At 38.0% G+C, this 25,591-nt stretch overlaps 2 protein-coding genes across 4 annotated transcripts; both read right to left on the bottom strand.

The window, feature by feature from the left end:
* Window positions 1-826: 826 nt before the first annotated feature.
* Window positions 827-4,209, bottom strand: LOC132097771 (RNA-binding protein 15-like). Its single transcript, XM_059503692.1, has one exon. It carries the CDS (start codon window positions 4,047-4,049, stop codon window positions 1,494-1,496), a length of 2,556 nt encoding a protein of 851 aa, XP_059359675.1. The 5' UTR covers window positions 4,050-4,209; the 3' UTR covers window positions 827-1,493.
* A 2,892-nt stretch (window positions 4,210-7,101) lies between these two features.
* On the bottom strand, window positions 7,102-13,125 carry LOC132097175 (homeobox protein aristaless-like 3). Of its 3 annotated transcripts, none has more exons than XM_059502800.1 (4): window positions 12,722-13,125; window positions 9,144-9,418; window positions 8,186-8,311; window positions 7,102-7,868 (listed from the first exon to the last, which is right to left on the bottom strand). In XM_059502800.1, the coding sequence occupies exons 1-4, from the start codon at window positions 13,044-13,046 to the stop codon at window positions 7,506-7,508; spliced, it is 1,089 nt and encodes a 362-aa protein (XP_059358783.1). In that variant the 5' UTR covers window positions 13,047-13,125; the 3' UTR covers window positions 7,102-7,505. The 3 variants fall into 3 exon arrangements, with proteins under 3 accessions (XP_059358783.1, XP_059358785.1, XP_059358784.1); XM_059502802.1 differs by having other exon boundaries at window positions 9,144-9,373; XM_059502801.1 differs by having other exon boundaries at window positions 9,144-9,415; window positions 12,722-13,124.
* Window positions 13,126-25,591: the final 12,466 nt, after the last annotated feature.

The raw sequence follows: 25,591 nt of genomic DNA, 5'->3' as shown, positions 1-25,591 counted from the left end.
TGAATAGAAACGTCTTACATGAAAAGATGTTAGTTATGCATCAGATCAGTACACTGCAATTTGCTAAACAGACTAAGAACACAAATTTATACTTCTTCAGGATTTTAGGGAAAAGTGTAGACTGCCATTTTAAAACCATTCAAACAATGACACCTAAGAACCACAACATTGTGTAACATTTCAAACTAAAAACATTCTCAAATGTACGTCTATATTGTCAACTAAAGGTATGTCAATGAAATAAAACATAGAACTTTCTTACAGTTGCACAGGAAACAGCTCTTTAGGGGATCAAGTCTTTTTTTTGTACAAATACATGGGCTTGATTTTTTTTATATATATTTGTTATACACCTTAATTTCTTAGTGCTATCCACATGGCATATCTAGCCATTTACGGGGGATTATGAAAATATCACATTATAGGACGCATGCACTTTACATTGATGAATGAAAAAATCTGTATATGCACCTCTTTTCTTTAGCTTTATAAAGAGACCTCCATAAGAATCCCATTATTAACAATTTCACTGTATATAGAATTTACCTGGGAAATTATGATAGTCCTATGGGTAGGGGGGATAAATTAAAACCACCTTATGCAATCACATTAATTATCTGAGACCCATTATAATTTAAACAAAGACATTTCACTCTATTCCCACTTTGAAATCAGAATTATGCTACATTCAAAACCTTTCAAATGTAACCTAAAAATATGAAAACAATATTACAGTATAACTTTTTTCATTTTTAAACAAACTGGAAGCTTGATGTTATGCTTTGGTTTAAGGGGGGCTTAGAAATATATACATTTATAATCAAAATATGTTCACAAATTATTTTTAATGTGATAAAGGGGTGTTAAAAATGCAGCCTGTATCAATCAATATAACACTGATGACATTTCTGGCTACATATATTAAACCACTTACTGTACAACACTAGCATCAACATGCAGTTCACAGAGCAAAATATTCTGCCTGTTTTAGTGGCCTACAGGATTATATACCTATACTCCCCATTACTGAATGATTGTTCAAAGCATCAAGACACATAAACCAGGTTCCAATTAAATCAGATTAATTAATAATCATGAACATGAACAAAATAAACATTCACAAAAAGGATTTTGTACAGGGATGACTGTCTGGAATCTGACTTAAATACATGTTGATAGGAAGTGTTGAAACTAGACAGCGTTTAATGACCAATAGCAAATTAAATTCCTATTCTAAAATTCCCAATATCATTCTTTTATGCAGGGTGCAACTTATAACAAACTAGACCTCTGAACAAATTGCAAATGAAAACAAATATATTGCTATAGCACTAAACTTTACTATAAGAATGGGCCTTTTTCTCTCTCTCTCTATTTTTTTTTTTTTTACGTTTGGCAGAGCAGGTAACATTTTCCCTGCTTTAGAGAGAGCATGCAATTAAGAGACATTTAGAGCCGCTTGCATTTAGCAACACTTGTGTGCATTATGATTGTTAAGATGCTCCTCGCACAATGATCATGACCAGGAAGTCCTCTTCCGTTTTGGCAAGAGCTTTCGCAGAAGAATCTAAGAACTGCTGTGAGAAATCACATGGTGGAAATGCATGCAGGACCCCAGTGTTGTCCTTATCTCTACTCCCCCCGACGGGTAAACTGATGACCCCAGCGGCCTGCTTTTGCTTCAGGTATGAAACTAAGTTGCGCAGGGGCCTTTGCGTTGACGCTGCTGGGTCCGAAGATGAAGCCTCCTCAGAGCTGCCCGGAACCGCCAGTAGAACCGCATACCCACCTGGGCCTGCGACTTTGATGCGCCGAGACACTTCGTCGATCTTGGGCTGGTCGAGGCGAAGGCGTTGTGTAATGCGCAGCTGTGTGACTTTACCTCCCGTGCTGCCGTCGATGAGGAGACTGTTGGCGACGTTCAGGTCCCCCTCCAGAAGGTGCATGCTGGCTGGGAAGTTACTGTTTTTTAGGAGCAGCATGCCATTCCAGGGCATGCTCAGCTTGCCCCCTGCGTCCTGCTTTGAAGCCTGGCTGCTTTTGGAGCTGTTCTCTGCTCGGTCCCTTTTGGAGGAACCTTTGCCTGAATCGCCTGCTTTGCGCTTTCTCTCCGCAGGGCTCACGCCAACACTGGATTCTGAGAGGCTGCTGTTTTTAATGCGCTTTTCACCAAGGCCTCGGTCAAGGCTGCTGCGGCTCTCTCGAACAGGGGACACACGGTCTGCTCTCGCCGGCCGCTCTGAGTCGCTGAATCGTCCATCTCGACTGCTTTCTCCGGGGCTGCCCTCGAGGGATGGCGGTCTGCGACGTCGGGCCGCCCACTCGCTGCTGCTGTCAGGTGAACACTCCAGATGTCTCCCGTCCTCCATGAGCCGCCGCTTGCGTGCAGCGTCCCTCCCCGGCAGCTCCCTCTCCAGTGACCAGGCCTCTCGCCGCCGCTCGCGCTCCAAGTGTTCGAGGGACTCAAAGGCAGGAGTTCGTACACGTTCACGGATGGCAGGCACAGGCCATTCAGCCCCGGCATACAGTTCTCGTTCTCTGAAGTGCAGCGGTGGGGGAGTTCGTTCTCGGACCCTTATGGCCTCTGGGGTGGCACGATGAACGAAAGACTCAGCCACGATTTCATAGTGTTGCAAAGGGAGGGGCTGCAAGAACTGCTGCTGGTAGCGGTGCTCCGTGTCAGCAAAGTCTACCCTCAGCCTCCTGTCGGGACCGCCGAGAGGAAATCCACGCATGTGTGTGCAGGCTGCCTGAGCGGCATCCAGGCTTTCATACTGAATATAAGCCCAGGTGTCTCCTTTTCTGTAGTCTATAGTCCTGATAGTGCCGAAGCGGTCAAACTCCCTGGCTAGCGCAGTCAGAGGCACCCAAGGTCCAAGACCGCCCACCCACAGGCGTGTGGTGGGGGTGGCTTTGCCATAGCCAATTTTTATGGGGTTTCGGCCCACAACTTTCCCAGACATGCTGATTTTTGCTCTATGGGCCATGTCCAAGTTTTCAAATTTAAGAAAACCATAGGTGCTGCTCTGGCCCCGAGAGGGTCTTTTAATGTCCACCTCTGTGATGGTCCCAAATCGTTCAAAAGCTCTCCTCAAGTCATTTTCAGTCACAGTAATATCCAAATTACCCAGAAACAGTGTGCGGTTGGCTCTCTGGTCATCCTCGGGAGAGATAAAGTCCTCCTCGCGGAAAGGTGCGGCCCGCTCCGCGATGTACGCAGGCCGGGCCCTGGCTTCATAAAAGGCGAACTCTCTTTCAAGCTCTCTCGGTAACGGCGGGGGTGGGGGAGGAGGAAGCCGACCCAGCGCTAGCTGCTGTAACCGGTAGTCTCTGTAACCCAGACCGGTTGGAGAGAGCGGCCTCTGGGTGTGCAAATGTCTGTGGCCTGCAACGACAGAGAAATGGTCCTTATCTACAGGAGATCGACTTCTCCTCCTATTCAAGTAGACCGCCTCAATTTTCAAAGGACGGTCGTAGAGCACCAGCCGGCCTCGCGCGTGCTTCGCCGCCCTGGCATCATCCGGTCTCCTAAAGTTGACGAATGCGATTCTCTCGTCGTTGACTCGGCTGATTTTAACACTCACGTCGCCAAACTTTTTGAATTCGTGAAAGAGGCCGTCCTCGATTTCCTCGTCGCTCAGCTGGGAGCCGAGCTCGCTGATTTTTAAAGTTTTGTACTCACTTTCGTTTGTGGAAAGCGGGGCGCGCGACTCTCCGCGCGAGTTGGTGCGCGCGGCCGCCTCTAAGGACAGGCACGAGGCGTGATTCTTGCCGCTCGAGCTCGCTCCAGGGCTGGTGTAACCGTGGTTATTTCCAGTCCGACTGGAGACATGTCCGTCAAAATCCCGTCCGTCTCTTTTATCCCCGATCAGCCCCCGTCGTGCTGAACCCCCTTCGCTTTTAGACGAAGTGCTGCCGTTGTTGCTTCCACCGCCAGAGATCGAGATAACCCCCATTTTCTTACTGGTCGGATGGCTTCCTCCCCTGTCTCGTATATCATCCAAGGCCCTTGAACGCTTTTTCACCGGCGACCGCTCTTTCCCTTTCATGTTAGATGTCCTCTGGCTTTGCACGCCTAATAAAACACTTTTTTAACAGTTATGCTACCGCAATGTCAACGAATTTACACGAGAAACTGTATGATTTGTTTAGTGTCCCTGCGGCAAAACAACCGCATACGCCATCTTGTCAAGACTAAAACACGACCCGCCCGTGGACTTTGATTGGTTTGAATCTCTAAGAAACGTCAACGCCATTGGTCGCTCTGTCTGTCAATCAAGACCTCCTGTACAGCGCCCAGTCTCGGTGTACACCATTTTAGCTTCAAACACTAAATATTTACCATAGACAAAAGAGAAGTGACATTTAACTAATCTTCGTTCAAGTTGTGAGGACATGCATTGAAAATGTAATTATATCTGCTTCTGCACTCTATTCGATATTTTTGTCAACATGATAAATCCACAAATCATGCAGAAAAAATAATTTTTTAATAATTTTTAAATTAAAAAGTGTTGATGCTTCTAGCTGATGCTAAAGACTGGGAATCTCACCTCACATTTCATTTAAATTAAGGATTTAAGTGAATTATAAATTGCAAGTGGCCAAATAAATAAAACTAAGAACAAATTTTGAAGTTCACTTTATGTCCAACAGATGGTGATGTCTGCCTGTTGAACTGGAGTGAAGGGAAGGGTCACGTTAGTGTAAACGTGAAGAATAGCTTTTTCACCATGTCGGTTCAGTGTTGACTTAGCATTCTCAGCGAGGTTCACCCTTATAGTAATGAATGCATTTTAAATAATATAAATTTTCAGAACATTCGGAATATATTTTTGTCTGCGAAAAGATAATAAAAATGTTATATAAAAGGACACAGTTAAATAGTAGCCTACTAAAGGAATATATTTATAAGACAACAAACAGACACTTTAATCCGGAAGTACATGCAAAAAGTGCTTTAGCTTCACAATTACTTGTGCGCGTTTCAGCAGGCAGTTATATATACTTTAAAAATAAGTGCTTTTTGTACAAATAATTCTGTCTAATACAAATGAAGGTTAAATACAGAAATAAGCACATTATGTATTTTTTATTTATTCAAGGAACGTTTATTTACTGCCAAATGTAATTCAAACTGCCTAATTTTACTGCAGCAGGCCTACAACGGGTCGATATTTTTTATTCACTACACTCTGTAAATTTTTCATCCCATCTGTTTCATTGCAGTTCACATCTATTTAGTAACGCTTCTCTTGTATTCCTGAACTGTATTTCTTTATCGCATCCTTTAATCTGGGATTTAATCAGTTTGCATGTGTAGCTGGAGCTGGCTCCATTTTCTTGAAAGATCAGGCTGGAATTCGAAGCTGTGGGTGTGGAGAGAGTTTCTGTCAGCCTCCCTTTCTATCCTCTATTGGAACCACATGTCAACTCTCTCCAAAACACGGCACGGTCCGCCAAACTGGCACTTAATGTGATCCAGCGTTTCTGTCATCCTCGATGCACAAAGGAAAGAAGCAGCAGGAAATGCTTGCCCCAAAGCAACTGTCAAGATGTTCCCATTTTGAGAATTAGGAAAAATGAGAGAAGCTTTGAAAATCCTGTCACTGCAGCTTTTTTCATCTCAAGCAATTTCGTCTTATGTGTCATCTAAATTAAGTGAATCACCCTGAAAGAGTGCCTGGCAGGATTGGCATGCAGTCATTAAACCCAGATGGAGCTGAAAAACCCACACCGGTCCCATGGCTGGGTCACAGAACTGCCCTCCTCAAGGCTGTTTGGCACTTGTATCAACAGAACACTTTAACTACAGCTATTTCCCACAGGATTGGGATTCCAAGAACACACCAAACACGATCAACTGTATACTGACATTGAGTTGTCTCAAAAACAGAATTCAGAATGCATGTTGTTCTTTAGAAGCCCTGTTTGTATGAGAGACATTTTTGTTATTAAAAGTCAATGTCACAGGAACTGAATGTTCAAAAATATGTAGGTTTTCACCAGGCAGAATTTGATTTGAACTAGTTTGATTAGTTATGAAGCCCAGGTGCATTTCAAACATTTATTCATTTTTTTAATACATCGACCACATAACAAGCTTCAGATGGGGTCTGCTTTGCTTGTCACATTAGTATTTAGATTTTTGTCAAAGACTCTTGAATTAAACAGTAGCATAACATGTAAGTTGATTCATAATTCATTATTCTTTGTGGTTCTGTCCAGCTGTCAGACCCCAGAACTAAGGCTGATTGGTATGACAGAAAAAAACCTTGGATCTGTCATCATTCTGAGAGTGAGATGTTTGTGGTCACTAAGTTGGTTTTGTATTAGCAGGGCTGTCACATGCTGCTGGTGTACCAGCCCACACCAAAATATAAAAAATTAGACAGCAATGCTCTCTCTCAAGTAAAACAAAAACACATTTCACCTTGCTTGTAAGTGTGTATACTAGCCTTAAGAAATCGGCACACAAAATATTTTTTGTTGCATTAGAATTTTATGAGATGTTCATAAGGATCCCAAAGTTGCCTGAACCTGTACAATTATCTATGTTATAGTAAAACAACAAATTCCGGATATTATTCAAGATTAGAATTAGGGATGCATGAATATTTAAATTCATGTAGAATACCAAAAATATTTTCAAGGATGATAGTTTTAAATTTTGTACAATTCTATATAAATAAACGAAAGAATAAAACAACAAATACTAAAATTAATTATTTTAAATGCACAAAGTGTCTGGGCATTCTAAAAATTAATAATTGTTAACATTGTTATTAAGTTTTTAGTGTTTTTAAAAAGTGACTTTAATTGAGTGTTAGATAATACCTAAGTTAATCTAAATGTAAAAATTTGAGAAATGAGCTTGTACGAGTTTATATTTAATACTGACCAAAGCCGTTAAATAAAAAAGCAAACCGTTATATCAGCCAATATGATTCCAAAATATCATGCATCCCTAATTAAAATAAGCAATCCATAAACAATTAGACACACAAAATGTAATCTATATGCAGCGATTCTTCATTCCTGCAATGGTTTACCAGAAGCACATATTTATTTGCTGGTGGTGACATATTTGAATGCACAAAGTCAGAAAATGTAAAATCATTTATTGACTGGGACTACATATATACATAATGGGGCTAAACCACTGCATACACTGAAACTATGAGAGTAACATTAACATACTTAAATAAAAAGGTTGCACATCCTCTTTGGTAATTTTATATTATGGCAAGTTGTGTGCAAAGCCCATTGTGGCCCATAGAATTTCAACAAGCACACAAACAAATGAGATGCTTCCATAGGGAAACAGATCAAGAAAAAAAAATACACGTCAAATGTATCTTTGCAGTGAAAAAGCCTGCAAAAAAACAAGAAAAAAAAAACAGATGTGTACATTGAGCATTAAAAAAGTATTTCAGTTGTGTGCAGGCATTCTAACTGTTTGGTGGCTCAGTGATGTCATCACAATCCCAATTGCAGCTGCACGGTCATGTCGGCCAGGATAACAGGCTCCCGGGGTCTTTGGTTTTCATGCGCAGGGCCACCAGGCCTGAGGGCTTGTATTCAGACTCTGGTCCGGGCTCAAAGGAATGGGCCCCCAGGCTTCCTGGGAAGCCATGGAGTGAGTATATCCCATTAATGCTAGGGTGGTGGGGTGGGTGATGATGATGATGATGATGAGGATGGCCTGGAGACGCAGACATACCCATGAGCCCGGGCAGGTTGCTGTGAGGATGGGGGTAAGGGCTCATACAGGACGACGCCATGTTTTCTGCTCCCAGAACACAACCACTGGCCACCCCGCCGGCACCTCCCGTTCCCACACTGCTTGGCCACAGGTTATTTTGCATCTGTGTGGAAAGAAAAGAAAAACCCATTATGAAATCATTTTCAGAACCTTTTTACATTTAATTAACATGTATACAAATTAAATATGTTTAATGCTGGCCTGTGCCACATGGCATTACACTAACATACAATATAAAACTAAACTGAGTCTGTGTTTATGACAACAAATATAAATCATTATAATGTCCATTATGTCTCCAGCCAAACCAAAGCAACTCCCCTGTGTGTGTTGAAACCGTATACAAAAGCTACATTTTTTGTTCTCAAGCTCTGTCTTATGCTGTCTTTGTGTTCTGTGTTTGTGTATTTGCGTGTGTACCTGGTATGAGTCGGAGCGAGGGAGAAGGGAGATATCATATGTAGCAGCAAAGTGGTTTCGCACCTCTTGCATCTTCCCGTAACGCTCTCTTTTCCTCCATTTGGCCCGTCTGTTTTGGAACCACACCTGGAGAAAGAATATCCATATACTGTATTATTTCTGTATAATAACTTAATTATTGAGTGATATAAATATAGGCCCTGTCAAAATGGAACACTCTGCCTTTCACTGAATTCAATATATTTAATCTAATCGATGAGGAACATTAATATTAGTGAAAGCACTTAAATCTGTGCAAATAAATAAATAAATATTAGTGCATGTTGCTGCATTTGAAACCAGATATTTTTTTAACATCAGTTACCCAAGTTTATTTTAAAGAAATTAATACTTCACTCAGCAAGGATGCATTCGATTGATCTCTAAGGACAATGTTACTTTTGAACTTTATAGTAAGTAGCACAATTGTTTTTAGCCATAAATATTTATTGAGCACTACATTTTATTACAGCCTATTAGAATGATTTCTGAAACATCATGTGACACTGAAGACTGGACGAACTTTGCCATCACATTAATAAATTAAATTTTAACATACACTGAAATATAAAACAGTTATTTAAAATGTAATCATATTTCATAATATTACTGTCTTGACCAGGGGCGCTGCACAAGATCCCCGGCCCTATGCATAGGCAGTCCTAATGGGCCCCCCTCCCCTTGAAAATATATATTCAAGAGTTTTCAAGGGTCCTCTCTTCCTTTGGGGCCCTGGTAATCAGTACTGGTTTTATCCCCAGTCCAGCGCCCCTGGTCTTGACTGTATTTTTTTATCAAATAATGCAGCCTTTGTGAGAATAGACAAAAATAAGAGAATAGACGTAATTATTTTTAGAATACCAAATACTTTCATTGATTTTATAACTAAAAGCCTGTCCCATGAGGTGGTCTAACACACCTGCACTCTTGCCTCCGTGAGCTCCGTCCTCAGTGCCAGCTGTTCCCGTGCATACACATCTGGGTAATGTGTCTTCTGAAAGACCTTCTCCAGCTCCTCTAGCTGAAAGGTGCTGAAGGTTGTCCGGTTTCTCCGCTTCTTGTTCTTGCCTGACAGGTCGATGGAGTCAGCAATGGAGTCTCCAGGCAACCCGTTGGACGGCTCTTTCAGTTTTCCACAACACTCCGAGTCTAGAGCAGGATATGCAAGATTCTTGGGTATGGTCTTATCTCCTGCTGACACCAAGACAGAATGACATTTAGATTCTAATAAGCAAATATAAATACTGTGCCCAGGCTAATTAAACACCATTTTCTCTTTAAGTACTGTGCTTTTCTTGTGTTCTAAACTGCAGTTAATGGCTTTTTTTATGTATAGTCTGAATATTTTTCCTTCTCTTCTGATTTAGCTGCAGGGCGTAACAACCTCAAACTAACCACAAACGCATGTCAAATATATGAGTTTTAATTAGGAATAGAATTATAATGTTCACAAGTTAAATTAATACACATTATATTGCAGGTTTACATATGAAGCAGCACAGCTTAAAATTCCTTATATGTAACCTTGCTAAAAAATGAACAATAAAACATATTTTTGATCAGTGATAAATTCATAGCAATCACTGTATGTTACTGTAAACTGTAGAAGCTATTTTGTTCATCAGTAAATATGTAATGTACTTCCTGACTATTCCAGAAAAAAATGGTGTGCAACAGGCACATAAAACAAATAATATTTTAGCAGTTTCTATTAAAAAGTAGACCATTAAACCAATATTGCTTCAAATATTAAGTCTACTTATTGGTATTCCACAAACTTTAAAGAGGATAATAACACACTGTCAGCAGAGCTTACTGTTTTGATTAAGCTTGAAACTTTAGATTGAATGGGTTGAGTTAAAAATCTATTTTTGTAAGTTTAAACGCTTGCTTGAATAGTACAATAAAATGCATGTCATTACAAAATCCACTGCTATTATGTTATGACAGGTTAAAAGGTTGCAAAAAGTGAATGAATTTTTACAAAAAAAGTTATGTTATAATCACTTTAATAATAAACATCATTCAAACAGGATGTGTTTACTTTTCTCAGGAGAATATAAATGATGGGAAGAGCTATTTTAAAAGGAATAAACCAGTCACAGTCCTTTACAAGAGTTTTTTTTTCTTTCATGGGTATAAAATAGAAATGTATGTCTCTTCTGTGTAGCAATTTTTAATATAATCAAATAATCATATCCCAATTTTTTATGGAAAAGGTGCTTTAATTAATTCAAATGCATACAAGAGTCAAAGTCTTGCATTTGAGACATAAAAAAAAATTATTATATTTATAGTTTTTTATAGGCATGTCAAGAACTTGCTGATATGCTGTATGACAATGATAGTGCTATAGTTTGTTTTCCTCACAAGAGTTCCACTGTAATCCATCTGAATTAGAGTGAAATTATAATTTAGATGTTTCTGTAGATATTAAAAACATCTGACCTTGGGTCATAAAAATCTCCAGGCAGTTTGCTTTAAAGCTCAATGTCTGTCTCTGCTTAGTGATTAAGTGGCAGAAATGAATTATGGTTTTCCTAATTTAATTTTCACCAAAACAGAGGAAACCATTTACTAGAGCTCCATAACTTTAAAGTGATAGCATTATTATATTTTATATCTTCAAAAAGTACAATAACTAATAATAATAATCATAATAATAATCATAATAATGTTTTAAGAAATAGAATAGTAATATATTGTCGGCCTAAGAACACTAAATAACAAGACTTTACTATTTTATTTTTATTTTAATTAAACATCTCCCAAAATGTATATCCACTGACCTTCGAAAGAGCGATACATTAATAAAAATGAAGTTTTAAAAATGATTGAGAACATGACAAAAAGTGTCTTTCAAAAAGTAGGCTATAATATATAAGTGCAACGATGAATGATCGGAAACAAGTTCGACGCTGTAACCCCGGCACATATGGCAGAAATGACCTTGCATTTCTTCCCCCTTATAGCACAGTATACTAAAAGACAAAACAGGTTGTTGTGTTGTCTTCAACACTAGTTCGTTCCCACCAATAGCCCCATAGGGTGAGGTCCCCAATTAAAAGTTAAAGAACATACTGGCTCAACACGTCTCGTGATCTTCAAATAAATAACTTATTCTGGAAATGTAAACTTGCTTGTTGACTTGCTGATATCGACCTAATCGTTTATAAATGAAGCGAATTTAGAATGTGTGACAGAATAGTAAGGCATTTAAACGCGAAAAAGAATGGCCATAACAGGCCATTTATGCTTCTGACGATATTGTTTCTGAGCATTAGGCCTAGACATCGCAATATTTTATGATTAGGCCTGTAATATAAATTGAGACTTGCGGTTGAAATAAATTGTTTCAGCTGTATGAGGAAAGAAAACGTTAAGTCACAACAGATCAAAAAAGATTTGAACCACACAAATAATAAATAATTATGCAAGAACTTTAAAAATGCGTTTTTAAATCATGATTTGGGAAAGTGTGAGGACGAAAAGCGCTGGGGATACTGTTAGCAGGCCTGAAATTTCCTAAAAGGCGCAGCTCTTACAACAACCATTCAGCTGTTATAAAATAATACTAATAATAACTAAAATAGGCTGTTATTGAAAGTAAGGACCCGTTTTTAACTGACTTGCCTGGTTTAAAATAATAATAATAAAATTGAAATAAAGTGTTCTTTCATTTTACTTTTACCATATGGCTTATTTTTAACTAATTATGATAACTTATTTAGAGTTAATTATTTTAAAACCAAACTTATACAAACATTAAACTTTTAGCTAAGCTATTTGAGATCAATTATACTTTTGTAAAAGTTTATAATAAAAAAAAAGAAAAAATATAGTTTTGAAGCCTAACAAAACTGCTGTAAGTAGCTAAAGGGTAAATAAATTATGTCAAAAAAAATTCTAACGTTTTATATTGCGGTTATTTAGAAAACACCTTTGAACAACGAATACACATCTCACTTTAACATCGTGAACACCATGTATGTATGTAGCCTAATAAAACTATAAAGGTTAGGTACAGGCCATTTCAAAAGTGTTTAACAAGTGGGATTCCAGATCGAAAGAAATACTGATTAACCGAAAAGTCTAACTTAATAAATAAATACATTATTTCAATTGGCTTAATCTAGCCTATCACTAATCAGCACAAATAACACCACTTTTCTTGCTGTGACATAATTTTAAGTGTAAATGTAATGGTAGGCTATTTACACTTCCAGCTGCCATATATCCGTTTCAAGAAATTATGCGTAAATTAAAAATATTACTGATTTATAGTCACATTCCCAGCAACTGGTTGTTTTGGGCCTTTCAGGTGGAGTAGCCTATTTTAAAAAATTGTGTAAACGGCTTTTGAGAATTATTATTATTACTATTATTATTACGCTTTTGTTTGCTATTACGACTAGTAGCCTAGTCTATCGTTTTACAGTCTGGACGTTTGGAGGTTTTCCTCGCTGACATTCAAGTACTGAACTAGTTTTCACTTACCGTCAGAATTAGTCTCATAAAATGACGAGTTCTTCTCAGTAATCGAAGGTTTTTGGTCCTGGTTCATATTCTCCAAATACTTCGTATGTTTTCCAGGCGAGGCGCGGGGAGTTGTAGCGCTGACGCCGTGCGTAAAGTCCGCGGAGCCGCCGTCTGTGTAGCGTCCCATAAAAAACTCATGTCGATGCGCTAGAGGAAGGTGCGGAGACTTTTGGAGGTCGTCACACTGGAAGAACGCGCCGGAATTATGCTCCAAACCCGGTGAATTCTCTGGCGTGATCCTGTTTGAAGGCGAGGAGAAAGACAGGCAACTCTCAGTCTCCATCACCCCGTCCCGAGTACGAGAATAGTGAACCAGGATGCTAATAACAGGGGACAAGTTAGTGTATAAGCAAGAGAGATGGCAATTTTTTTCCACCTCTTCATTTCAAGTGGGTGGGATTTAGAGGATCAGAAACAACGACCCGTAAACTGGGAGAGGGAGAGAGGGAGAAAGCGGTCTGATTCAATACGCCCAAAAATCAATCACGTGCGGCTCCTGTCAATTAACCATTTACCTCCAAAACATTTTCTCTTAATAAAACAAAATTGTTATGAGAGATAGGAGAATGTGATTAAATCACATAATTGTGACTGGCTGAGCACTTATAGGCCTAACTTGAAATCACCAAAGTAGTCTACTGAATCCAGATTTGATGGATTTTGATCCAGGAACATGTTACGCGTGACGCTGTCCCAACTCAATCAAAGCAGGCATCAAGGATCGACCTTTAAACGCGCACTGGCTAAAAAATCCACTGAATGAATTCGATTATCATATATCATGCTACATTAAAGACAAAATTAAGTTTTGAATTTAAATTATATATGTGACAGCTGAAATGCCATTATGGTCTTTAGTTATACGGACAAAATATAATTCAGATATTACTCTACTTTGGAGAAGCATCTTTTTATTTTATTATCGAGATGTATGCAATGTATAAGCACAGTTGTAATTGGATTTACATAAGGAAACAGCCGTGTGAAACAATCACAAGGCCTAAAGCAACAGCAAAAAAAATTTGTAAACTGTCGTTTTTTTTACAAGGGGAAAAATTTTAGGGTACTTTTGATATTTATTCCTATTCTATATTTTCTTCCATATTTCTATGCATATTCATTAATATGCATGTAATATAATTTAATATGTAATACAAACCAACGTCATTATTTTATATAAGGCAACATTAAAGTTATGATATTTTTTTAATCTATTTAAAGCCAAAAGGGTCGTTTTCGATTTTATATCTTATGAAAACCTAAACCTGTCAATACTAATAAAAAGTAGTTTAATAGCAAACATCACATTTATTTTATTTTAGAAAACGCTAACATATATAGACTATAACATAAAAGAAATAAAGCTGGTTTATGGTTACTGCATCATTAATAAAAATTATACAAACGCTGATCCAGTTGCTACACAAAATGTGCAATCTTCTTAAGTAAAGTTCATTAATATGATGATCACCAACTCACCTGTTACTCATTTCCTCTTTTATTATGGCAAAAGCACAAAACTTTAAGCTTAGACAGAGACAAAACAGACATAAAGCAACTCGCTATAGTGTATAGAGTAGCCTATATTAGGATAGATTTCTTGTTTTTGTAGAGTTTTGAATCACTAGCAATATATTTTAAGAAATCTGCTGTATGCATTTTGTTCTGTTCGATATGTGGTTCTTAAAAATACATTTAAAGTCCAGAAGAAAAGTTAAAGCGTTTATCATAATTATCCTTTTTTATTGACTTTTTTGTTGGTAACAAACGCTTGATGAAAAATATTGCAAACTGCTGACTGTCCACAGAATTTATCCAAAAAATAAACAAAACAAAAAAGTATGAAAAAATAAAATAAAAATAAAATCGCCTTCCATAAAACTCCGTGGAACTGCTTGAGTCTGGACATCCAGAGATCAAAGAAATTGAAAACTGTTGATATTGACGTGGCAGCTCAAATCTCTGCAATAGATCTCTAAACTCAGAGCACTTAAACGACTCGCGCTGCTCTCCAAGATTTTTGGACAGTTTTTTGGATGTCTGTAAGGCCGTATGGAGCCAACCTGACGGACAAGTGTGTAAACATCCAGTCCATTTGCTTCGGTTAGCCCACATAAGAACCATTTCATTCGATGATGAATTCACCAAGCAAAAAGACATTGGGAATACGGAAGAGATCATATCACTTCCTCCCACAAGTTGTTTTGTTGCACTGCAAACGGCATAGCTACTCTTCTGAAAACTAAAATCAAATACTGACTCACTTCTATGACACTGACTTATTCTTCGTCTAAACTAAACATAAACCTCATTCTGTTATTCTGTTGCAAACATGAAAAGTCAGTCATGTTAAAAGTTACACTGGGATTTGTATCTAGCGGACATAATTTGCATTGGGCAGAAAAAGTAAATTTGTTACAAATACAGAGAAAACAAATCGAATTTGCGCAAACACTTCAGCAAATAGCCCACATTAAGCTGTGAAGATGTTAATAGAGAGAGGAAAATCTTAGACTTTTATTTCAGTGATCCTAAAGGCACAATAAAGGACCCCGTTGATTACCAAGTAGAAGTTAATCAAAAGGACATGACCGGCTTCTGCTCGTAGATGCAGTGGGATGTTTGTAAGCCAAATAATAAACAGCATGACTTAGATTAGGATGTTGTGGAAGAGATCTGAAAACATATGGGCGAAAATTGGAGACCCGCTAGGAATTTAGTAAGCGTAGGCAGAAAGTAGAAGATAATGCATTCTCAAAACAATACAATGCTCGTTTAATTCAGCGAGTTAATGTGTAGGCCTAAGTATTTATAAATAAATACTGACTAGCCTATATATACTGCGGGGCAAGTTGTCTCACGAGCTAAGTGAATTCAGTTATAATGTTTGCCACTGAGATTACATGGGCCGGGAATACCCAAACCTAGACCTAGCCTATATCTAGCCTACCAGTTGCAGGATTTGGAGTCAAAAGTCCAATTACAAATGTAAAAGTTTTGTATCAATGGTTTTATATGATGGTTTCAAACCTAAAGTTTACACACTGCATTAGAATGATTTTGTAGATTTTACAGCCGACGCGATCGTTGTATATACTAGTGTCGCAACAGAGACTGTCTACACTGAACAAGACAAAAATTCTTGTTCGCTGCAAATTCTTTTATTTGTCGCGTCAGAAGTAGCGGCGTGGAGTGCGTCAAAAATAGAACTGTGCATGAGATTTCTGAGGACGAATTTTTTTTGTCGCGTCGCGCAGGCCGCATCCAGTGCAGTCATTATGACTGGATATAGTCCTAATCACGTCCAGATTAGGCAGTTTCCAATAGTTTAATTTCTATTAGTCAAATAAGTGAACGCAAAAACCTGGAATAATTCAGACAGGGTCAGGACAAAAAAGTCATAAATGTCAGGTTAGGTGTCATATTTTTTATAGGATATATAAATATATATGGAATAATATATATATAAAAAAGTGACACCCAACCCCATGGGTATGACAACTGCCCAATGATTCTGGAATGTAGTCAGGTTTTCTTCATTTAACTGTATGGTTTTTCCCTGGGCAATATAACAGTGGAATTATTCAGTAACTTTCTACAGGTTTGTGTCTTTAGAATTTGATTGACTTTCAAAAATAAACCCAACCTGAGAAATAATTACTGGTGTAAAAAATGTGACAACTAGCCCCGCTCTCCCCTACTCTCTGTGCTTCAATATGTCTTTGTTAATGCAAATACTGTATATGGAGAGCACAGACACTTTTCTTGTGTATGATCCAGTAGCTTCAGCCAGGTTTTGTGATTCTGACTCATGGTTAAATGGCTGAAATCCCATAGAGAACATTTCACTCTAGCCTGAGGTGATGGCATGCTCTTGAAATAAAAAACTTAGTAAAAAAAAAAATATACTCCAGGAGACACGTTTAAAGAAAATATCAACTTTAGATTGGCTGGATGGCCTCAGGAACAAGGACTCTTAACTTTGGTGTTGACAGAGTTGATATGCACACAACCACAGTCATATCATTTGCATCTGTAGGAAAGTAGAGTAAGAGCTGATGTTCTTCTTTGTTTCAATGTTATCTGTAAAATATGACAACTGGCAGTACAGAAAGGAATATGCCCTCCTTTTTTGATCAAATGCATTGGCCATTGTAAGCAAGGAAAACAGAAAAATATGTTACCTCAGAATATAATGTAGTTCAGAAAATCATGTAATTCTTGCATGATTGATTGTAGCAGATCTCCCCCTATCAGTTACAATTATAATCTACAACTGAATATGATCTGAGTGAGAACGGACTGAATTCTGAAATGAAAAAAGTTAAGAGATTTCAAGGGGAAAAGCTATGAACAACATTTCGGTTTCCATGAGAAAATACACTGTAAAAAAATATATATTTTTGAAGTTGTAAATAAAAAACAACAATTATTAGAATATGGTTTAAATTAAAATACAATTTCTCTTTCTACTTCAGATTTTCAAGTTTATTTTAGTGTCTATTTGCCATTTCTTACTAATTATTAGTCAAATTTACTGTTTCAAAGTCAATTTGTCACCAAATGTTTTTCAGTTTAAGGTTCACAGTCCTGACCTGAACATCAGTTACCAAAACTCTGCAGGTTATATCTGTATACATGAATCTCCATTGGCTCTTTGGATTTCTGGTAAGTCATCAAACGGCTGACCCTCGCTCCTCCACTTGCTGTGGCTTTGTGGCCACTCTTGTTTCCAGAACCTGGGGCGGCTGAACCTGTCCCTGGCATGACCCCATGCAGGAAATCAATCCAGTCTGTGGCCCACAGTCTCTCTGTTCGCCCTTCTCTCTCTTTCTCATCCAGTTCAGAGCAGAAAGAGTAGAGTTGAATGTGACCCTTCTGAGACCTTCAGTTCACACAACCATGGACCTGCTATCATCCTCCATCTCCTTGTCAGCTTTCTTCAACTGTAGCTATCAGTTTTTCATTGTTGCTCCACTCCATTAATAATGGGTGTGTACCATTCAAAACTGAACTGAGAATGCCTCGTAACTTCCTATTTAAATTCCTGAATTCAAATTGAATTCAAACAGGACACAAAACTGCAATTCAAATTAAAAGGTAGGATGTGGAATTATCTTTCTATCTACATAATTTCTATCTATGTAATAATTTCATCTAGAGCATGCAGCATTAGTAGTGTTTAAACAGGGAAACCACTGTGCTGTTAACAAGCTGATTCACACACTCTGATTATGAGTGGAGGTCTTTATCATTCCAGCCTACAGGTTTGCATTGGAATATGTGCAGGGGAAGGGGCAGTAATTCAATTATGAGCCCTGCATGCAGATAGATGATCCCATATAAAGAGGAAGGATTTTCCTCTGAGAGCTCTTTCTCTCTCTTCCTCTCTCTCTGTCCAGCTGAAGCCGAAGCTCTGACTGACAGCTGCCGACCCCGGGTCACAACACATGACAGAGGGAGTCTGGGAAGCGAGAGTTTGTGTCTGAAAAGCACTGAAGAAGGGCCAGTCTGTATGTGTATGTGTGGGACACTGGGTAGGAACAGACTGACTGTCCTTCCATCGACCCCACACAATTTCGCTGTCTGCAGACTGCATAAGAGATGTCTATATTACCACAGAAAGGTGATATGAATTAATACAATGATGATGTTCAAAGTCAAATGTTAATACCGTTACTATAAACGTTTATAGAGGTTTTTAAAGAATTTTACATCACACTCTACCGGAATAAAACATATGTCTATGAACATATTGTGTAAAAGAACTGAAGAATAGATTCTTGTTCAAGTTAGAATTTGTATTGAATTATTGATGAAAGTTGAACTAGAATATGAATTGGGATGAGAGGAAGAGGAAATTACTGAAAATTACTGAAGGTTGATGGTGTTTAACTGGTGCTCGAGTAGGAAGAGGACATTACTGAATAGCAAAATCAAAGTAATGCAACACAGACAATGCATTCTGGGAAATGAAGTGTTCTTCCACCCTTGTCAGTAAAAATTCATTTACTGAATAGGAAAAAATAGTTTAAATCTATCTATCTATCTATCTATCTATCTATCTATCTATCTATCTATCTATCTATAGTATCTGTAAAATGTGCTAAACATTTTTTAAAAGCACAGTTGTATAAATTTCTGTAAATTTTGTTTCTACTTCTTTAAATTCAAATTCAAACTGCAATTCTGCATTCTGTTTGCACATCCTTGTACCCATCTATCGATAAGGAAAACAATGAAAATGTCACTACAGCATAAGATTGAGCTTATTTAGTAGGCTTGAAGAGTAATGTTTATCATGCAGTTCCTGTATTTAAAGCTGAGTGACTGTAATCAGCGACATACCGTCAGATCCTCACTTTCCTCAACTCTGACAGCAGGAATCTGTAGACAGTCTCCTCAGAGAAACCATCTGGGTATCAGTTGACCTGGCTGCCGTGGACGCACGCCACAGCTAAAAAATAAATAGTCCCTAAATGTGTTTATACTGAAGGGGGGAGCTGGTGGAGGAGAGTCTCTGTGACCTGTGGCTCTGATTCAATTAAAGGTGCTCACACAATGACCATGAAGAAGTATCTGAAGCTCAGATGCTCAGCCATGGGATTTTCATTAACTACAGCCTGGGGCAGGGACTCTCTCCTCTGATATGGATAAATCCAGACAGTTGGCCAAGCATCCCACTTCACCTCTCTTCTGTCCCATGTTGGACCTCTGTTCTAAAAACATTACTTGAGCACTCTGTACCTATAAATGTAATGGTTCTGGTATGCAATTTGTACTGCACTTTACCCTAAATCTAAAGTCCTGTCAAACATGTTATTCTAGATTTATTCTAATATCTATTTTCCTTTTTTAGTAATTCCAGTCATTCTTGGGAGAGTTTAAGGTAACATGTCCATGGTTGTCTCTTCTGGTAGGGCCTATACTTTTTTCTTGAGGTTTTATTTATTTATTATTGAAGACTGCTTTAACCCATTTTTTTCTTCTGCACATCACTAATTTCTGAGGTCACGTAATGACTTTTTTCCGCTAAGAAGGTCGTCGTGGCCCTGCCAATATGAAGCACAATGACAAGAATTATTCTTTTGATCAAGCCAAAAATAATACCATGAAATTTCTGCGAGCTAAAAACAAGAATAATTTACAGTCTTGTCCATGTTGTGGCTGTGGCATCATTCATTCCTTCCTGAATTTTGTTTTCCTAAATAAAATAGACCCTTATTTTCGGCACAAGCATTGTGGCTGTTTCATGAGTCATGCGTACGCGGGATAGAAAGAGCCCTTTTAAACTGTCACCGAAAAACGAATGAGTGCTCAAATCCCTTCAAAGCATGCTGTTAAATCCATGCCAACTTTCTGTCTGTTCCGTGGAAGTCACCAGCGAGTCACAGAAACCCGGCCTATAATAGATTTAAAGCTACTGTTCGTGAATTAACAATCAGCCTCACTGTCACATTTTGGCAGCGTTATAGCCAAATCCATTCTACATCTAACATCTAAAGAAAGGGGGGAGGGGCAATTTTAGCGTATTCCGAATACATATTTTTAAATTATGTGATCATAAAAAGTAGCATTTATCATAGTAGTTTGATAACTAGGGGTTGCATTCTTATGCATATCGTTCATTTGTCATATGACTTTTAATACAGAGAGATCTTAGATAGACCATATTCTTGGTTCTTTATGACTAGGCTACACATTACTATTCGTGAAATATAAAATAAATTGGAAGTAGGCTCAAATAGTCCCGGAAAAAAACTAGGTATAAAAATATTGATAATTTAAAATAAAAAGCGAAATGTGACTATGTTTTACAAGGTTTCTTGGGTGAGCCCACTTCCTTGCAGGTTCCTATTGCCGCCCCCATCAAATACAATAATGTCAGCCCTGAATAGTAATGTTTTTATTATTATGTGAATATTATTATAATTATTTATTATTATTATTATTGTTTTAAATCGTTTAAATATTTTGATTTAGTCTTTATTTTCTTGTTAATGTTAGTATTTTTGTGTAGCCTATATTGATTGTTTGGTTGGCTACAAATAGCCTAATAAAACATCGTTCAATACTTCATCTAATTTATAAATAAAATTTGTAATAAAAAAAAAAAAATAATAAATAAATAGGGAAAATACGCAAAATACATTTACTGATAATAAGATGTAAAAGAATGAAGGTCCATCCAGATCCTTTCACTTCAAAACAATATTTAACACTGCAATAAGCAAATTAGCCATCTGTGCGCACAAATCCTCATAACAAATAAACATAATACAATTAAAAAGTATACATAAATGAATACATCACTATCCATAAAATAAAGCCTAAAAACTGTCCCGATCTAGCTGGGTGTTGTTAGTATGATGAAACAATCTGAAAAAAATATTTTTTTATAAACAGTTAAAATAATTTGTCTGTTGTTTTGCTTAAAAAGAAAGAACATCTTTGTTAATTTGACTATTTGTAGGCTATGAATGTATGCCGTCCTCTGAATGTATGAAATAATTGTATCGCCACGTTTCTATGGCCTTTTCCTACTTAGCCTACTGTGGTTCAGATGAAATGAATCCTGCCATTCAAAAAAATGCATTGGGATAAGATGAAGCCTCAATGTACTCCAGGGGGCGCCTTTACGATCTTACCGCTCACTTCAGCGTTTCTTCGAACGCTAAGTAGCACTTAGAGCATGCTTCCCAAACTAGAGCTACACATAAATACATTTCGTGCAATTAAATATATATGTTTTGCTTGCTTTCAGAGTTGTAGCACAAAGAAAACACACCAGTACACTATAACCGAGAAAATAAAATGCCTTGATTGAAGAAACATCACCTTTTGTCTGTGCATTTCACGGAATAGCTAGAACAGCATTTTTTTTCAAGTAGGCTATCTTCGAGAAAAAATACCAACTTGCAACAGATCATACTTTCTTAATTACAGAAATTGTTGCAGAGTAGCTCAGTAACCACATTAGTTTAACAATAAATATCTGTGAGGAATACAGCTGTCAAATTAATGCCACATTTCAAATTGCAATGGTTAAGCAACCTTGAAATCTACAGTGCAAGATGGAGGATATTAATGACCTACATTCGTCCTATGGCCTTTAGATGTGGGACTGGTCTTAATGGCAGACTGCAGCAGCTGTGCAAGCGTAACTGCATAGGAACAGCACGGGTCATCTTCACGTGCCCCGGAGCTCATCCTGACGGCCCGAGGCACTGGACATGCGCTCTGACCCCTCGCAGAACCACCCAGACGCTGGACATAATGCAACCTTTCATATCCATGTCTGTCTATCTCCTGTGTGAGTATCAAATTCTTACATCCGCAGGACTGAAGTTGATTCTTTCACAAAGGATGCTCAGACACTCACAATAACATGTGTACATACACAGACTTACACACAAAACATCCTGCACACACACACACACACACACACTCCCACTCAAGGCTATTCTAAAACACTCAGAGAAATTTTTTGCTATCAAAACTCTTCTGACAGCAATACAGCCATGTAGATTTCAACACTAAAATACTACACTCACTTCCAAAAGAGACCGAGTGAATGAGAAACCACATCACACACCCTAACAAGAACATGACTACTATTTCATGTGAATTCAATCTTCTCTCTAAAAGACAGCGGCTGACCTTGAATTGGACACTTGTGGAATCAAAACCTAAACTGTTTGGAAATACTCTGCACCTAAAGCAATGGAAAGCAGATGATGATCAAAAGCAACATCAGATTAATGCTCCATTTGCTGAATGTCTTTTACACAGGGTTAAAATTTTTTTAATAAAAGCCGGAAACAGAGATCTTTACCCATTCAGAACAAAGATACTAATTTATTATTACATTCAACAAAAACTTAATATAGAAATACAATTAGGAAGGAGAAACAAAATTAATTAAAATTAATGTTTAATAATAAAACATAAAATCAAGGTAATACCAACCAAACATTTCAGTGTTATCTACAGTTTTCCCGTTTCTACAAAAATCAGCCCACTTGAATTGTGTAGTTTTAGATTAAAGTTAAAAAGTTAGAATTATTGATTAAAATGTAAAATGTACAACAAATATGTTGGCAAACAAAATCTTGGTTACACAGGTGAACAGCCACAAATTTATGTCTATGAATGGCACTGCTGCCCAATCATGCTCTAGAGAGACTTACATCGATCCCTGAAGCAGTGCAGAAAATCTAATTTATTGAAGCGCAGCAGCAGCTGGATTTGCAGTTCCGAGTGAGGGATTTTGTTACAGCCAGCGGAACTTAAACTGGGATTCTGAGAGTTCTGGACTGTTGAGGGAGAGTGAGGAGGTTTAGCCTTTGGCCAAAGTCTACATAGTTCCAGCTCACTCACTACCCTGCACATACATCTTGAGACAGCCAGCACTCATTGTGAAGACCAAAGTGTAACATTTTGATAGAGACTCAAAGTTTATGTTGAACTGCATGCATGGTCCACCAGCTAGACCTGCTGAAGTTTTTGATTATGGTCACCCAAACACAGCTGTTTTCCACAACCTTATTCCAATATTTGTATTTATATTTTATTAATATTATATATTTTTTATTATTTTAAGTTTTTTTTATTATGTAATTGTCAATTTATTACAACAAGCCTTCATATAATAAATAAATGTATACTCTAAGTTGTTCACTTATTAACAGCTCTGAACAATTGACTGGCTGGTTGAAAGGGATTCATAGTGCTCAGGAGTGGGTTAAAGAATGACTTTAGAAGATTCAAGAGTCATTCTTTTTATTGCGAATCAGACATCACAGCTTGAACAGTGCATTCCTGTCTGCATGAAACACTAGTGAAAATACTATCTTCAAGGAATTTTAAAACTGACTCTGAGTTTAAATTTTTTTTTACTTCAGAACTGATCCCAAACTAATATTTCTAACTGAAGAAATAAATATGTTACAGACAGTGGCATCGCTAGAGATTCTGGGCCACTTGCACAGATTTTGAGGCTACCTTAAAGACAAAGTGAATTGACGTGCCAGAAACAAGGGCCTCCAACTCTACTTCCTTTTTTTTCATTTTTCAATGTAAGATTAAGATGTCATGTCATGCTTTGAATTCTGTGTCTCACATGAGTGCCGCATCTTTAAAATCCAAGTTAAAATAAGTTCCGCTTTTAAAAATGCATCTAGTCGCCCTGCGTTCTTTGTTATAAAAAACTGGTGAACAATTGATGCCTGGATTAACTTTTCTTGGGTAAAAAGTCAAATATCATATTCCCTCGACACAATTTCCAAGATCTCACAGTTAAAAAAAGTAGATTCTTTTTGGAATGGCATCCCAGCAACTGGATCCATATCCAACAGATACGTTGGTTCTTGTGCTTCAAATTTCCTTCTGGAGTAATATTCTGGTGCTGATCTTGATTCTGATAAAGTGAATTTAATGAGAGATTATATCTTATAATACATTCCTACAGTATGGCTCCCCCAGTAAAGAAAATGTTCAGAGAAAATCCTTTTGTGTAGGTAGACACATATTCATATACATATCTATCTGCTTAATGACTGAATGTAAATGTAATATTCATGCCAAGGTGTTATCCCTACTAGAAGAGTCCTGGCTGTGACCCCTTCATGCCCAAGCACCCCCCAGACTGCAACCCCCAGGCCCCTGTCTCCAAATGCTGTATCAGGCCTGCAGGACAGCTGTCCTTCTCCCCTCCGCCTCAAAATCTCTCTCCCTAGTGCTTTCAAAAGCTCCCTGTGTCACCAGACTGATTAAAACAAACACCGCTCATATTTTGGTATCTAATCCAATTGTGCTCTTTTTCTTCAAACTGAGCCTGCAGCGCGTGGGGTATTGGGTGTCTGGGACCCCCGTGAGCCCCCCTCTTCTGTGGCAGGGCTTCAATTTCAAACACTCTGGGGCATCACATAGGGGGAGCCAAGCGTAAATAAAGACTTACAGCGGCTCTTTTGAAACATCCAGGTATAAGTGGAAATATTTACCTTCTTTGCGTGTGTAACTTTATTTGACTTTGATGGCTTAAAATAGTGACCAGCATTTGTAGTGAGCTTGTGTTTGTGTTGGGAGTATTTGTAACCATCGGCTGGTATGGGGATAAAAGGAAGGCCTCTCTCGGGGGTGACCCTTGGTTATGTGGCTGACTGCTATGGGGGTAGATTGCGCAGCTTACCCTATGTTTATTGTTTTATTAAAAGGGGCATGTTGAGCTCGTGGGGTCAAGATGTTTCCTGATATCCTGATTTAAAGTAGTAGACTTGTGCATGCATAGGCCTGAGCGCAAGGTCCACATGTAGTCATAATTACAGATGCAGCACTCAACATGTGGTTGCTTTTTTTACCATCTGTAATGAAATCTCACAATCAAAAACGTTCAGCTTGAGAGCTCACAAACTCTCCACTTGGCACTGGTTCTTGTTCAAATGAGTCTTCCTCTACATGATTCGACCCTCGAATGTTGCCAGGTTATGACAAGAGCATTCTAGCATTCGACCCCCCTCCCTCCGCCAAAAGATAAACACATGGAGATTTAAGCTGTAACCGGAGCTGTTCGGAGAATTCATTCAAGGGTCAGCAGCACACAGTGATTTCAGATAACATCCTCATCTCAAATATGTAGCTCCTTTAGATTCATTATTGGCGCACTGCTCCATATTTGACACTGTAGGAACTGTATTGGTTAGATGATCATAATTAAGATGATCACAAACAGTTGGTTACCATTAATAACTTTGTTTTATTATCTATACTTGCAGTGTTACATCTGCTGAGATCAGCAACATCAACCTAAAAATAGCAGATAGACAGTAC

This window comes from Carassius carassius, chromosome 21, assembly GCF_963082965.1.
Source record: "Carassius carassius chromosome 21, fCarCar2.1, whole genome shotgun sequence".
In the NCBI taxonomy this organism is placed as follows: Eukaryota; Metazoa; Chordata; class Actinopteri; order Cypriniformes; family Cyprinidae; genus Carassius; species Carassius carassius.
The sequence above is the reverse complement of the archived record's forward strand: the minus strand, read 5'-3'. Positions and strand labels throughout refer to the sequence as shown.

Excerpts from the sequence above, each read along its gene's own strand:
- LOC132097771 (XM_059503692.1), bottom strand. The coding sequence starts at position 4,049 with ATGAAAGGGAAAGAGCGGTCGCCGGTGAAAAAGCGTTCAAGGGCCTTG.
- LOC132097175 (XM_059502800.1), bottom strand. The coding sequence starts at position 13,046 with ATGGAGACTGAGAGTTGCCTGTCTTTCTCCTCGCCTTCAAACAGGATC. Across the intron at positions 8,312-9,143 it reads TCACGGAGGCAAGAGTGCAG|GTGTGGTTCCAAAACAGACG; the intron begins GTGTGTTAGACC and ends TTCTTTCTCCAG. Across the intron at positions 7,869-8,185 it reads CTCGCTCCGACTCATACCAG|ATGCAAAATAACCTGTGGCC; the intron begins GTACACACGCAA and ends CTTTCCACACAG.